The sequence below is a fragment of the Sander vitreus genome, chromosome 1 (assembly GCF_031162955.1).
Source record: "Sander vitreus isolate 19-12246 chromosome 1, sanVit1, whole genome shotgun sequence".
NCBI lineage: Eukaryota > Metazoa > Chordata > Actinopteri > Perciformes > Percidae > Sander > Sander vitreus.
Window position 1 is genome coordinate 20,424,649 of NC_135855.1, and position 15,947 is coordinate 20,440,595.

The 15,947-nt window shown below is 40.3% G+C and overlaps 1 protein-coding gene across 1 annotated transcript in view; it reads left to right on the forward strand.

The window, feature by feature from the left end:
• The first annotated feature begins 2,680 nt into the window (after nucleotides 1-2,680).
• The window catches only part of igdcc3 (immunoglobulin superfamily, DCC subclass, member 3), a 57,564-nt gene continuing 44,297 nt past the window's right edge, over nucleotides 2,681-15,947 (forward strand). The window contains exons 1-2 of the mRNA XM_078257339.1: nucleotides 2,681-2,903; nucleotides 8,963-9,268. Coding sequence (XP_078113465.1) covers nucleotides 2,837-2,903; nucleotides 8,963-9,268 — 373 coding nt within the window. The 5' untranslated portion in view covers nucleotides 2,681-2,836. The remainder of the gene's footprint in view (nucleotides 2,904-8,962; nucleotides 9,269-15,947) is intronic.

Genomic DNA, 15,947 nt, shown 5'->3' on the forward strand with positions numbered 1-15,947 from the left:
TCAAGGCCACACCCCCACTCTCGCCCTTGCCCCCCCCTCTCTCCTCCTCAATAGCTACAGACACAGAAATGGCACGTCCTAAGGAAAGCTCATTGTGGGACTGGCTCTAGTGGCTGTAATTCTGCACCAAGGCTGAATTTCGGGAAAGAGCCTTCAGATACAGTATTAGGGGACCATTAAGGCCTATATAAAAGCATCCAAAGAGCATGTCATGGGACCTTTAAGTGGTGCCTCCCTATGTTTTTGTTGTAAAACATTTCCATATGTTACCAGCTAACGCTAGCGATAGCTAGCTAGCTTGGTTAGCAGAACGCTGAATAAGGCATTTCTATCATAATTTCTAGTCGACGAAAATGTCCCAATTAACTTTGATGAAGTGAAAACACACAGTGAGAGGGCCAAAATTCAAGACAAAAACACAGCAACATCCCCAAACATTTCCACGGCTATTCAAATGTACATGTGTCATGGTTAGCATTGCTAAGCCTCTGTAATGAATCATGATTGACAGGTTGGCGTGAAGCCACGCCCTTAAATCATCCCTGCATTATCGTCTATTTTAAAGTAAACGGAACTATAATTTTGAAAAATTAACATCCTGCTGTATTGAAGAAGACTTGAAACTAGCGATTGAGACGTGATAGAAATTGGTTAGTAGGCTATAAAGGATCTTTGATATAATGCAGGTTTAAGGCACATCCGTATTGACTTCTGTCTCAGAACCGTAACTAGACCCCAGAAGCTTTGTCCACTAAATTTACAGTCTATGGTTTACATGGATGTATTAAGAGAACGATGGTTTAACGTTAAGTTACAGTTGATTAGCTAAGTTTATATGGCCAATATATTACATTTACTCAGAGGCCTTTACAATATGTACACCACAGTCACTGTATATTATATTTACGATAACAGCTAACAAGCTGACATTAGACGTAACCGACCTTTTCACAGATGTAAATATTCTAAATGGACCCAAGTTGATTTCCTGTTGCAGTGTATGTGAATGGCATCAACTGAGAGGAAGTTAACAAGGGATGATTGACCAATCATAATCAAGTATTCAACCAAGCTGTGTAATAATCATAGATAAAAGTTAGTCCATCTAAATTATTAGACTTGATACTGTAAAGCGGTGATGGATCACAGATGTATTAAGAGACGTGCTGGATGCTGAGAGATGTTTTTCATTTAGACCTGAAGTACACGTGTGGTCCACTAAGGGGAGCTCGAGTACAGCTAAAATAGCACATGCTTTGTTGTTACTGAGTGAGGTTTACCTTGTTAATGCTATTTATCATAATAACACGTTTGCTTACAACTCAACCATACTTTGAATTAAAGCACCACTACATACCATCCCATATTGCTGTTTTTATTGTACTCTAGTTTAATAAAACTATACTATAAAACTATTAGTAAATAGCCTAAATCTAGGGTTTGACTGGTCGCACAAAGCAAGACATTTGAAGACATCACTTTGGATTTCGGGATGCTAGGAGGCCAATTGTTCAGTATATTGTATGATGTTTTACAGACTAAAACGGTAGATTAATGTATTTATCCAGAAAAAAAAGAGATTGAGAGATTACTCAATCATGAATCGTTAGAAACAGCCCCATTGTTGCAATATCCTATATTTTAGCCAGATTATAGAGAATAAGAAAATACATGTGGACTAGACCTAGTATAGTATAGTAGGCTATATATTTACTATTAATATTAAGTAAGCGTCAAGGTTAGTTGTCAGTCAAGCACCAGTTGTCTATATTTCATGTGATATAACAAAGGTGTTCTACAAAAAAGGAGCCCATTCATTAGGACGTAAGATTAGTTTACCATGCATTACCTCATATATGGGACGAGAAATTGGGCACTGCAATAGCCTAATCGTTTTATTTGTTATTCTTTTTTATTTTTTAGATTCAAAATTCATGTTTGCTCCACTAGGGGGAGATCGAGTACAGCTAAACAACCGCTTCTTTGTTGTAACCATTGACTGTAAAATTAATATTAACAGTCTATGGTTGTAACTGAATGCTCGAGTTCCTCCTTATTTATTTATCATATCAGCTTCGGTGTCGAACCAGAAAAATAAAAGACATCCAATTGTCCTTATGATTCTGAGCTTGTAAACACAAACACCGTATTCAGTGTGGACAAAATGGTTTATTGTTGTATCTTATATGTTGTTTCATCATAGCCTATATTTTGTCTACATATGTGCAACCAATGACGAAAGATTTTTGTGGCCACAGTGTGTTACATTAATGTATCTGGATTATTGTTAGACACATTATCAGCAGCCTATTAGAGGCTACATCATTGTTTTTTTTATTTTGGTTAGTAGTAGTCTATTGTACTAGCATGCTACATTAGCTGTTTTATTGACATGCAGAAGTCATGCAGTTGTTGCAGGTTTGTCATGCATTGGGAGCGAAGCAGTCTGCTCTTTTGTTCCGAGAGCATATTCTGTGTGTGTGTGTGTGTGTGTGTGTGTGTGTGTGTGTGTGTGTGTGTGTGTGTGTGTGTGTGTGTGTGTGTGTGTGTGTGTGAGAGAGAGAGAGAGAAAGAGCGAGAGAGAGAGGCTGTCTTTGGGATACAGCAGAGTGAGTGAGGAGGAGAGAGAGAGCGGGATGCTGACAGATTCCTGATAGATGGCTAAAATGGCGAAAGCGTGCTCGACCCCAGCAAGCCACCAAACTGTAGTACTGTAGGTCGGAACATGTAGCCTATTTGCTGAAGCTGGATATCTCTGTGTGTGTTTTTAGCCCCAGTCTATTCACCTCACGTTGTCTTCTTGGCAAGTGCTGGAATATTTTCTGTAAGTGTTTAAATGGCATCCACAAGGCACCGCCGCCTTGTTCCGTGCTTTTTGGGAATACTCGTAAATGCTTTAATCGGTAAGTGGCATTATTTTATTACCGGAGTAGAGAGTAGTGCTGCAGGGTGTGATTGCTTGTGTAGGATAACCGCTGTTAGTGTGCATGCTACAAGCAGCGATATTGCGCTGCTGCTGACCAGTAACCCTGAACTTGGCCCCTCTCCGGTGTCCGTTAGTATTTCGGCTGTAAATGCCAATGTGAAGGCTGGTGCAGGAGCCGTGTGCACTGTGGAATTTGTACCTGCAGGTTACTGAGTTACACGCGGAAACTTGGTAGCCTAGTAGACCATATTTAAAGTTAAATTGTATGTCCATTCTGCAGAACTTGTGTTGTTTCGCCATCACTTCATACAATATGCGCAATATGCTATACATTCAAACCTAGATGTCTTATGAGCACCATAATAATACTCGGTAGCCACGTGCAATGTAGTCAGCAGAGTTCCTGGATTGTTTTCGTGTTTATGTTGATGGGAACACGATTCGAAGAATGTAAATGATCTTCTACTGAAAGGTGTCTAATTGGTGCTTTGAGAAAGCCACATTTTTGCGATACAATAGCAGTGAATTGTGCAGAAAATACTTAGTTTCTACTGTAGTTCTCCTCATGACTGCCTTTAATCAGGTGTTCTAACAGGGCTGCAGAATTAGAGCCAATTTCCCAATGTTATTGTTAATCACATGGACTCAATAGTACACATTCAGCAGGGAGGGAGGGGGTATTAATATATATTGTATATTTACTATATATTTATGATATACATTATCAACTAGATATTAACCGAAGATATTGTAGTTTTTAAATGCATATAGGCTTTTGAATTTGCTCTTACCTCTATCTTAAAAGTGGTCAAAATATCCTACTAGGCTACTTAACTCCCCAAACCTAACTTTAAAAAGTGACATACTCTGATAGATGGGAGTTTCATATCAGGGGAGTTTTTAAGAAGATTGACTTCTTGAATGGTGAGTCCTTACAGCACGCCACCCTGGTTATTGGTCTGAGGATAGATTAAAAGACTGTGGTTATTGCCTGCTGGGAAGAATATTTGTACAGATTAAATGTCAAGACTGTCCCTCTCCTCCTTTTTCGCCCCTTTGTTCACTATGATAGGCAGTTTCTCTCTCGATGTGAGGCCCCTTAATTCAGCGGCAGGAGAGAGTATTGGGTATTTGCAAAGCATACCACAAAGGCCCCGACTGGAATCATAAAGGCTAGTACACAGTAGTTCATAACATGTTCAGTCAGATAACTGGGAACAAAAACTTCAGAAGCACAGCTCTGTGATGGATGTAGTACCAATCTACCCATCACATGAAAGAAAGAGTCTGCCTCGGAGATTAGATTCAGTTGAGATATGGACACTTTTTAGGACTTTTTAAGCACAGTTAAAATAAGGCAGTAAGAACAATATCTGCATTATATCTGTTACGGCCTGAAGAGCTCAAAATGCAGTAGATCATTCAGAGGCTTTCATGATGCATATGAAAGGGCAAGTGTTTGCTTTGAATGGACTGACTGAGTTAGCTTGTGTCTTTCAAGCTTCAGAAAAAAGAAGTCAGTGTTAAATCAAAGCGTGTAAGAGAAAAATACTGAGTACTTTCACTTAACTTCTGTTCCTGCTCACTCAAGTTTCTATAAAGTCATTATATTTGATCCAGATGTGTTTAGTTTATTACTGTTATGACAGTTATAGAAAGATACTACAGGTGAATACTTCTGTGAGAGAAGATTGTACATTGAGAGGTGAATTGTGCAACAGCTGCGATACATCTACTACCATGCCAACACATATTTCTCAGCATTCTCGTGTTGCATTACCTATATTACTGTCATTTCTGTGTTATCGTCGCTAGAAAAGAAGTGTAATGATTAATAATTGATCAAGCAGAAGCCTATAGAAGGGAATGCAAGTGTCTTTGCTCTATGCATGCTCTTCCCCCTGGAAATAGAATAACTATTGCTTTTTAGCCAGACACTAAAGACTATATAAAAAGAAACCAAGCTGTTCTGTTGATGCTCTTTCTAGTAGTTCATTCATACTAGTGACTCTCTGCTGTTTTATCCTTGCACATGTACTTGATCTAAATGCAAATATATGACTTTTGCTGTGCCTGCTGGAAGACACTTCCTGATACATTTGTAAGTCTATCCCTCTTTAATACTCACCACCCCTGTGGAATATAGGTGGTGTGCATCATTTTGTTTAAAGTGGTAATACTGCTTTAGCTTTCCGTCCACAGTGAAATGTGATGGAGGATAAATCCACAACTCTTGTCTATTGTGTACAAAACATTCCACTTTTCAAACAAACCTCAAATGATGCTGCAGCAAATTAAAGTAGTTATTTATAAATAGGTTGTATGCATTGTTATGGTGAATAAGAGTGAGCTGCAGCAGATGGATGCTGAGAGAATAAGGAGAAAAAAGTAAGTAATTTAGACAAAAAAAAAAAACTACAAAAAACCCTCTACTTATGAATTTATAAGATACTAATATCTAAAATCAATCCAAAAACTGTTTTCCATAAGTGCATCATATGATGCCAGGCAGTTGTCTTGCAGGCAGCAAGAAGTGTGTGGTGTGTCCTCGGCTCACTTAGCTCTATCAGTGGTGCTCATGTCTGGGAACAACAGTCTGTCAGTAGCTGGTGTGTGATTCGAACTTTACTGTTGCAGCAGTAAACCTTTGTGCCAGACAGCCACACTTATCTGTCAATAGTAAGCCAGAGCATAAGCCACACTTAGCCAACACTTGTCTCTGGTTTCACCCGGTAATCTGACATGTTAGTGTCTTTTTCCTCTGCATTAGGATGTGAGTGTGTGTGTGTGTGTGTGTGTGTGTGTGTGTGTGTGTGTGTGTGTGTGTGTGTGTGTGTGTGTGTGTGTGTGTCCGTCTGTCTCCTTATCTAACCATGAAAATCCAGGCCTGTATAGATTCATGTCTGTGAACATGTGTTTCTGTGGCTAGGAGGCGGTGTTCTTGCCACCAGTTTCCACAGCTGAGCTCTCCTCTCTGCACACCCTCTGGATGCCCAGCATTCACAGATGACATTAACCTAAACCACACAAAGTGCAAAATCCGGCTATCCCCTGTTTCTTTTGTCCTTTTATCTCCCTTGTCTCATTGGATCTGTCAGATGATTCAGTGATGTCCTCAAAATGATTTTCGCTAACCTTTTTGTTGTTTGTAACCTTGTAGCCACCCAGAGCTCTGAATTGCATTAGCCAGTCACTCTAGCAACATGCTTTATTCATTATGAATACCCAAAGCCGAAGAACTTTCACAATGTTGTAGCTAATGGAAGAAACTGATTGATTGAAGTCATGAGGAAGTACATCAATAAAGCTGTTTAATCACCTCCAAATCAATGTCTTTGTAACACATTGAACACCAAACTGTTATTATTCTGTTTGCTGCAAGGCATGATACCATTGACTTATGTAATTTTAAAATACAAAGCCTTCAATATGTCTGTCAATCTCGATCTGAACACATTTAAGATCCTGAAATTTGTCCAGAACACATTTTGCTCAGTATAAAAAAATGTGTGGCTGCAGGCTTTGTATATTTTTTTCCTCTCTGCTGGCTGCATGCCATGTGAAAACATGATGTTTGTTGTACCAAAGGAGACAGAGCTCTGTGGCCAGCATCGTTTTGAAGAGCAGCAGCCCAGACAGGCCAACAGGTGATCATCGCCTGCCAGCTAAGGGTTAAATATTTGTCCACCACCACCACCCCCTTGTTTTTCACAAGTGATAGCACTGATGTCTCTCGGGTTCCATGGCCATTTACTTTCTGTGCTTGTTGAGTGAAAAAGGGGGGGGGGTAGTCACATAAAAAAAAGGATACAGAGCAAGAAGAAAGTAGAGGAAATGTTTCTTTGAATTAAACTCCATATGTGATCTTCATGGACGAGTGTTTCAATGAATTCCTTGTCTTCACCTAAGGGGAAGTACTTCTTGGCTGGAATTTGAGGGATGAAGCCGGAGGTTCTCTGTTTTGACCCTTGTACTTTCCCCCCCCTCCACTGCCCTCCCCTAGCCCCCCCCCCTCCCACCAGATTCCAGGGCCTGGGGCAGAGACTGGTAGTGCTTAGTCCATCAGCAGCTGAAACATGATACCAAGAGAGCCCGCTAAGCTCCTCTTTTATAGTACCAAGTCAGGTCAGGCTGTTTACATCCTGTATTTATTGTTCTCCCACTCACCCGTCTTTACCCTCACAAACCACAAATACAAAAATCTAATCTCACGTTATTATAAAGTGGAAAGCATCACTCCAAATCAATGTAGTCACATATCATTTTGTGTTGAGTGGTGAGAATGAAAAAGAGCAGTTATCACGGTGACAAAGTTGGTGCCACTGGTTAACTGGCATAGTACATACAGTACGTACAAGGCCATGCATGTGTGAGTGTTTAGTACACAAGAGTACACATGCTTGTATGGTGCATTTGATCCTATCCCATGTTCATGGTTGGCATATTATCCCCTAAATCTTAAAGGTCCTATGACATGCTGCTTTTTGGATGCTTTCATATAGGCCTTAGTGGTCGCCTAATACTGTATCTGAAGTCTCTTTCCCGAAATTCAGCCTTGGTGCAGAATTACAGCCACTAGAGCCAGTCCCACAATGAGCTTTCCTTAGGACGTGCCATTTCTGTGTCTCTAGGCAAGGCAAGGCAAGGCAGCGTTATTTGTATAGCACATTTCAGCAAAAGGGCAATTCAAAGTGCTTTACATAAAACATTAAAGAGCAGTTAGAAAATGATTAAAAAAAAATTGTTAGCTTTAAATGTTATTGAGGAGGAGAGAGGGGGGGCAAGGTGGAGTTGGCCTTGACCAACTGCCACTTTGCTTGTTTGCAAGCCATGATGTCTCTCTCTTTCTCATGGGTGGGCCAAATTCTCTGGGTGGGCAAAGCAGAGAAAGGGGAGGTAACCTTGCTCCTTATGAGCTCATAAGGAGCAGATTCCAGATCGGCCCATCTGAGCTTTCATTTTCTCAAAGGCAGAGCAGGATACCCAGGGCTCGGTTTACACCTCTTGCCATTTCTAGCCATTGGGGGGACCATAGGCAGGCTGGGGGAACTCATATTAATGTTAAAAAACCTCATAAAGTGAAATGTTCATGCCATGGGACCTTTAACTCAGTGTCAACTTATTAGCTTTTTTCTGGAACTTCAATGGAGTTTGACAACTGAGCAAACTCTAGAGGAAAACTATGAGATGAAAAAGGCCTTTTGCCAGATGTATAAATCCATGCCTGCGCCATTTCCAACACATAAACTGGTATTTATAAAGGAAGAATGTGCACACCTTGCACATACTTCAGATCAGACAAACACACGGTTTTAGCTGTGGGAGATGAGGAGGAAATTGAATATAAGTTGAAACATGGGTAACATTGTTTCTAGGTTGTGTGCCAGTTTCACTGATTTGTGTTATTATTTTTGCAGGCTACATACATACGTGTTCTGTTAAATGTCAATCAAAAAACATTTTTTTTAAATTTTTTATTAAAAAACAACTAAATAAATGAGCCAGTTGAGCCATCATCTTCCTGTTAATGATCATTTAATTGGATCCTGCATTGTGAAGTACTATATAAGTCTGTTTCAACATGAGCGCTTTGAATGAATCATTAATCATCCTTCTGACATTAAATGATAGTTTGCAAAGACGTGATGAATTAGTGGTACGGACGCTACACAATAGCCACTGTGTCGTGGTGGAGCAGCCACGAGTATTGTTATGCAAACGGATGTGTATAGGCCTTTCTACATCCATTTATGGCTACCTGTGCAAGTGGAAACGAAGCTTGTGCACATGCGCCCAGCTCCACAGTGATTGAGATTTATAACACCGAATCAGGCGTGTATTGCGGCTCTATAAATCTGACGAAAAAAATGCGTATGCTATCTTTGTGCGATCACACAGTTTTAGTCGTGACTCTACACAGAGTTTTATGCATCTGGCCCCTTGAGTTAGAATTGTTTTAATAAACTACTGTTTACAAGATCAAGAATGAGCTTTCACACTCAACTATATAGTGATCATTTGTGTGTGTCTCTTTAGGTGTGATGTGTGAAGCGGAGCTCTCCTTCACACTGGAGCCCAGTGACATCATCGCTGTACAGGAGCAGCCCCTCGTGCTCCACTGCCAGGTGAACGGCATCCCCCCAATTATGACACAGTGGAGGCACAACGGCCTGCTTTTAACTCAGGATCAGCATCACACCACCTTCATCAATGGCTCACTCCTGGTCGCTCACTTCCAGAAGACCAAATCTGATGGCTCATCTGACGAGGGCGACTACGAGTGTATGGCCCAGAATTCCTTTGGGCTGGTGGTGAGCCGCAAGGCCCGTATTCAGGCAGCCAGTAAGTCTCTTCTTTTGTCTTATAGTGATGCACTTGTAGGCATGTATGTGTTTACTGGGGCAAACATTTTTTTAAGTTCTTTACATTCAGTTAGATTGCATGCATTCACTCTAAACCAAATTAAAGGAACATTTTGGGAAATACGCTGATTTGCTTTGTTGCCGAGAGTTACAGTAGGTGAGAAGATCAGCTCCACTCTGTTATATCTGATGTAGCCTGGCACTGTCCAAAATTAACAAAATCCACATGGAGTCTCCACCGGTTGCCTGGGAACCTCACAGTGAAGGAAGTAATTGTACCCAGCCAATAAATAGTCCCAACACATAACCCCCTGTGAAACCACAATGGACGGCGTTTTTGTGCAGATTAAATAAACGAGATATAATGTGTTAATTAGTGAGCTTTAAATATGCTGGTAGGCAGACTTTTGGCTCCAATGTCATATTTAATGTGCACACATGAGGTTATTGATCCTCTCATCTTACTCTCATTTAAGAAAATATCTCAACTGAGTTTTATTTTCAATCCGTTCTTTGAACCTGTATGTGTGTGTGCTAGTTGTTATCTTTACATTCTGAATTTATAATCTTAAATGATCTTATTATTGTTGTCTAGTTGTGTTGTCAGTATAGAAATCATGATTGAGCAATGCAGATTTGACACAGGCAGAAACTGCAACCACAACCACTTATTAAGTTTGATGAAGTTGTGATCTGTCTTCCCTACAAATGAAAACAATGTAGTTGAAATATCGTAATCACATATAATCACATATTCCAATCACAAAGTCCCGTCCCAGTCATCGGGGTATTGCTCTGCTGTAAATGTACTTAATTTCCCCGGGTGTGGAGTCATTTGAATATCATTCATTTGAGTGTAATGAACTTTCTGATGTTCATCTACAGTGCTGCTTAGAAATTCAAGCTTTTGAGTTTAGCATTAACAAGTGCTCATGCTGAGAGCAGTCCAAGCAGCTTTGTAAGACTGCAATAAGCTCGAAGCAACCCAACAGCCCACTCACTGGTGCAGGCATCAAGATAAATCTTCTCTGGCTTGACCACCAAATCTCTTATTTGAAGTCACTCTAGTTTAATATTAAATTCTCAGTGTTGTTGCCATGGTTGATTTACAACATCATCATAGTCAATCTGACTCTCTGTACTCCTCTTTTCTCTCACACACAGTGCGTGTCTCATCTTACTTTAAATCAAAGGCATCAAGGATATGCACATTCCTCTGTGGACACGCTGAGACTTTGCAGCAGTTTTAGTGATACTGTACTGTTGCACACTGTGTTGAGTTAGGACTTTTTGAAGCTTCTGTTATATATACTCTGTAAAACAGAGATGGACAAAGGCTCGCAGAAGCCTGTTGTTTCCCGGGCTGTGTGTAGACAGCACACTGCTGTGCTGTTGTGGCAAATACAGCTTTTCCACTCAGCGGGATAGGGAGGGAAGCATGGATGTCTCACTGGCCGAAGAGTAAAGTCACTTCAGCTCAGTGGCTGGCGCTGTCAAACACATGCAACCTTTTAAGGCCTCCCAAAAGGTTCTTTCTTCTCAAAGGTCAGATTGAAAGGTCACTATTTTATCACATTTTATTTTTTATTCTGCATTAGTAAAACTCCTTCGATCCCCCTAATTTATATAATATATTTATATTATATTGGTATAGCTGCATGAGGAAAATGAAAATCAATACATGTATGGACACAGAGTTCATCAACTGAACAGGGTGCAGAGAAAACAATAGAGTTACCCTGATGATTTGTACTGCAGCAATGTACAGTGTCTTATTTATGGCTTCAATATCTGGTAGCAATCGCATGTTATTCGTTTGAAGTTTTAGCTCGTTTTTTTTTTTTTAAATGTTCAATGGAAATGTTTGAATGAGAGCGAGAATCAGTTTGATTGCCAGATAGATTAACACATGCCTTTGAGGTGCAATTTTAAGTTGGTGTACACTCAGAAATGGATTCACGTTTTTATAAACAATTCAGCGAGTATACACTAGCCTTCAAGTTAGTTTATTAATGTGTTTCTGTAAGGAAAATGCATATTTCAGTGAGAATAGTGTAATTCTAGTGTGTCATGCTCTGAATCTAAAAAAATAACGTGTTGATTGAATTGCATTGCTAAAAGTGGAAATTTGTAAAATACAGAGTTGTGATGCAGTGGAGTCGTCTCACAAACCATGCAACACTGTCCCTCATTTATCTCGTATTATTAAATAATCAATATCATTTTAAGGTGTTGCAATGTAATGTCAAATTGTGCCTTACAAATTAATCTTTGAATCCAATAATCAGCAAATTCATCATTCAAGTGTTTAGTACTGTATGAGCATGAAAAATTAAGAATTATGCAAGCGTAGAGCAATCCTTCGTCACTCATGGGTTTCTGAGTAATTGTGATGTAAATACAGATTTAATTTTGCTGAATGAACCTAACCTGGAACACACCTTGTACTTGGTGGCTCAAGTTCAAAATCATTCATTGTGGAAAGTTTCTGTTTTGGCGGGGCTTTGCTCTCCTGCAGCTTTTCCTCCCGTCTTGTATTGATTGGGAAGGGACTGAAGAATTACTGAAAGTCTGACCCGTGACCTTTTGGGTTGTATTGAGCAGTCTTTGAAGGCGAGGCGTTGAATGAGTAGAAGCTCTGCTGTAATCATAGTCTGTTCCTCCCTAACTCCCTTACTTCCATCAAGGCAGCAAGAAGCCATCGCTGTGAAAATAATCCTCCAGAGACCCTTCAAAGGGACTGGCAAGAACTTCTGATTGTAAATGTCCCCATGTTACTCATCATTAGTCACTTATACCTTGTGTATTTTGGAAGATTTGCCATAAAATAAGATTTTTTGTATTTCACTGTGGATTTGACCATGTTTTGAGTTTTCATTGTTTTACGGTGTATGAAAAAATGCCTCTTTCTTTCAGAAGTCAAATTAATGAGGCTTTCATTGCACCATTAGTTGTGGTAGTTGACTTTCAGTCTAACCTAGGGATCTTGTACTTTCCCTGTTGTGTCACATAGAGCAAAATTACATATTTCCACCGTTCATAAGTAGGCATAATTGGCTTTCCTACCTGCAGTGTTTCTGTTAGGCGGTCTTGGGAAGGCTTTAAAGATGATTTCTGTTCTGTACATTCAGAAAAATGGCAATCATCCTTCATCACCTAGCTTCTTCCACTCCTCTGCCTCCAGGTTCCTGCAGGCGCTGGTTCAGTGCAGAAGTGTTCCCCTGTTGATCAAACCTCAATTTGTCAAACTATTATGTTTTAGGTCTTTAATATAAGGTCTGAAAGGAGCTTAATCTTTGAGGTGAATTATATTCTACATGGATTTGGACAATTGCTGGTCTATTTCATCCTCTCCTGGCCAACCACATTTCTGTACTGGGCATAGATCATTTAGGATGAAGTGTTTTCATTTTGTGTATTATGAAAAATTAAACCAGTAAATGCTCCTTACAATCCTTACAAAGATCGCTGACCAGTGTTTGTTTCTTTTCCTTTTCCAAGTGTTTGTTAATCTTGATGCTCTCTTTGTGTTTTTTGAGGTAATTTGCCGTGTTATAGTCCCTCTTACAACAGAGCTCTGACTTGTACCACTGTGATGCAATGGGTGGTGTGATTACTGAAGCCTCTTTATAGCCCTCCCAGTGGATAAAGCTTCCATCTTACCCTCCACACTACCTCCCTCCATTAATTTCACTTTTTATTTGCTTGACAACCATTTGTTGGAGTTCACTGTCGGGGGCTGGTATAGGACGGACTCCCCGTCGCCCCTCTAAATCGCCGGTCGGTCCAGGAAACTCTTTTTTTCCTCCTAAATGTTATCTCTCTAATGGTCGGTTTCTCCCTCCGTCTCCCTCTCTTGCCTCAGTTTCTCTAGGACCTCCTCATTAGGTTGCGTTCAGGAAGCTTTTCATCATTTGGATGAATGACGAGCCTGGTACAGTGGGCCTGGCCATGGCTCCTGCCCCTCCCCCACAGTACACCCGTGTCACCAGGCAACACACCACAAAAGCCCCCCTGTTACAAAATAGCTTTTAGGATCAATTGAAATGACTTGCTTTTGTCTGTTTGTCTGGAATTAATTGGAAAGAGTTGAAGCTTTGTTAGGAAATAATTTATTTTTTTCCCCCAGTTCCATTCATATGTGGAGACTGTAATTGACCTCAGGGACCATTCGAAAAGATTTGCAAACACAAAATGAAGTGTGCTGAGAAAAGGCAAAGTCAGTGCAAACATGAGGAGAGTTAAAATAAAAAAAATGCAATAAATGCAAGTACAATAACTGAGCAGTTATTTATTTTATTGACTACTTGGGTGTAGATACAGAGACCTTGGCTGCTGGATGATCATTTTCATCTTGTTTATTTTCAAAATGGTCATGGTGAATTTAACTGCCGCTATAATGGGTAGGCTACTGAATGAGACTTTAATAAATAAAAAAAGAACCCAGGGGGCTGTTAAGGATGAAATAGGAGAAAACACAGGATGCCTGTAAAAGTGTCTCAGTATACTCATGCCTCTCATTTCTGCAAATTCAACTCCTTTCAGGGGTGTAAATGTAATTGAGTGTGATGTCGGTAGAAACTACATGTGTAGCTCTGGCAGAAGATGAGAAGTTGCAACATGCTACATTTAAAAGCTGCGTGGATGGATTGCAACTAGCAGCTACTCAGAATCAGACACCAGTTAGCGAGGGTGATTTATGGGGAGCTCCTGTTAGCTTATGTGAGAGTGTTTGTACGTGTGCATGTGTTTGGAGGGTTGACAGTGGCGCTCCATCACCCTCCGACCTTCCTGTCCCCACCCCTTTCATGGCCTCCTGCATGGGTGAATGCTGAAGCGCTATCCCCACATCTCCTTGTAACTCCCTTTGTCTGCCAAACCCCGCCCTCGATCTGTCCCCCCTCCTATCCTTGCTTTTCTCTGCTCGCTTGCCACGAAGCAAGTCATCTCTCTGTCATATAGATTAGCACACTAAAAGCCATATACGCTTCTTTTGACATTTAAACATGAAGCCTCTTAGTGTTTTCTTTTGATCCTTGCAAAATCAACATGAGTTCATGCAGAAGATCTAATGCATTTTTTGACGCTGGAGCATTACTAACTTTATCTATCACGATTTTTGAGGAAAATCATATGGTATTGCCTTTTTATGCCGCATAGCAAATATTGAATAGTCATCATATCCCTCTCGCTGATATCATTCCTCTCATTTGATATTCCTGTCTTAAAAACATCTCATGGTAATACATGGCCTATGACTGCCCTGTTCATTCCTTTGGGCAGGTATGTGGGCTGATGTTAAACCAGAGTGTTCCCTCCTGCTGTGTGGTCAGTGCCCCTCCATCTGTCCGCCAGTGAGTCAGAAGGATTGAGGAAGAAAGGGTTCCTTCTTTTTCTTTATTTTTTCTGTACTGATGAAGCGGGCTGATGGGATGAGAGCTCTGGCCTCTGCTGTGTAATTACACTAGAAACCGGTTTATTACTGTACACCTGCAGACTAAATACTCAGATCTCATTGCCTGATTACGCATGCTCAATTTCAGGTTGATTCGAGATTTTATTACTTGTTTAAGAATAGCAGTCAGCTTTTTAGAATGGGTTCAAAGTGGGTTGTGGTACTCTGCATGGTTATATTTAAGCAAAGGCAAGAGTAAACAACTGCCTGTCTCATTCTCTCTCTCTCTCTCTCTCTCTCTCTCTCTCTCTCTCTCTCTCTCTCTCCCCCCCCATGCTTATTAAGATGCTCTTTGTCCTCTATGGGTTGTTTTCTTTCTCTGGGATCTGAATAAACCGCAATACTGAACGTCCCTAATGTCAACTCTGGATATTTGCATTGACAAATGCTTAAGCGTCCAACTCTCCTGTGGGGAAGGGCCAGGGCAAATCTCTATGATGTCTGAAGATGACACATCATTGATCTTGAAACAGTGGAAAGTCACCAAGGGATCCCATACTGCCTATAATAATCATTATTGTTGTTTACTGCATGTCTTTATATGTTGGGGAACAATGAGATGCAATGTACAATTTTGGTTAGCTTTCCAAACCAATTCAGTTTGAGTCACTTTACTTACTAATGAATTACTAATCAAATATGTATTATATACATTAACTACTATTTATATTTTATTACAGTATTGATCATGCTGCATGGTTGTAATCAAAAAGGGCATGCACCCAGAATTATATTTATTTAATGTCCTCTATCTCCAAATGTCAGGAATGAATAGCTGATACAACAAAACTCTAGAGCACAATGGTTGCTAGTGTGCTTAAATCTTGAACTGTGCTGACATAGAGACTTGAGCCATGCACAGACATACATGGAGAACTGTAACAATCTTCTGTTAGGGGGGGGAGCTGCCTCATAACATGAGGGATGAGCTGCTGTGTGAAGCAGAACAGGTAAACCTTATGCACTAAAAATATCCGCCTCTGTAAACGCATCACTCGGCGAATCAAGACACTAAACAGGGGAAGGGATACTGAAGAGTGGTGAAACAGCTGGGTGATGGAAATATTGAACTGCTCAAATTAGCTTTTTGCTTATTCCTCCAGGCCTACTGCCTTCATGTTTGGCATGGTTTTAGTCCTACTTATGTCTTTCTTCGAGTGATATAGTAGCAAAAGAACTCATGTTATATTTCATGTCATGTTGT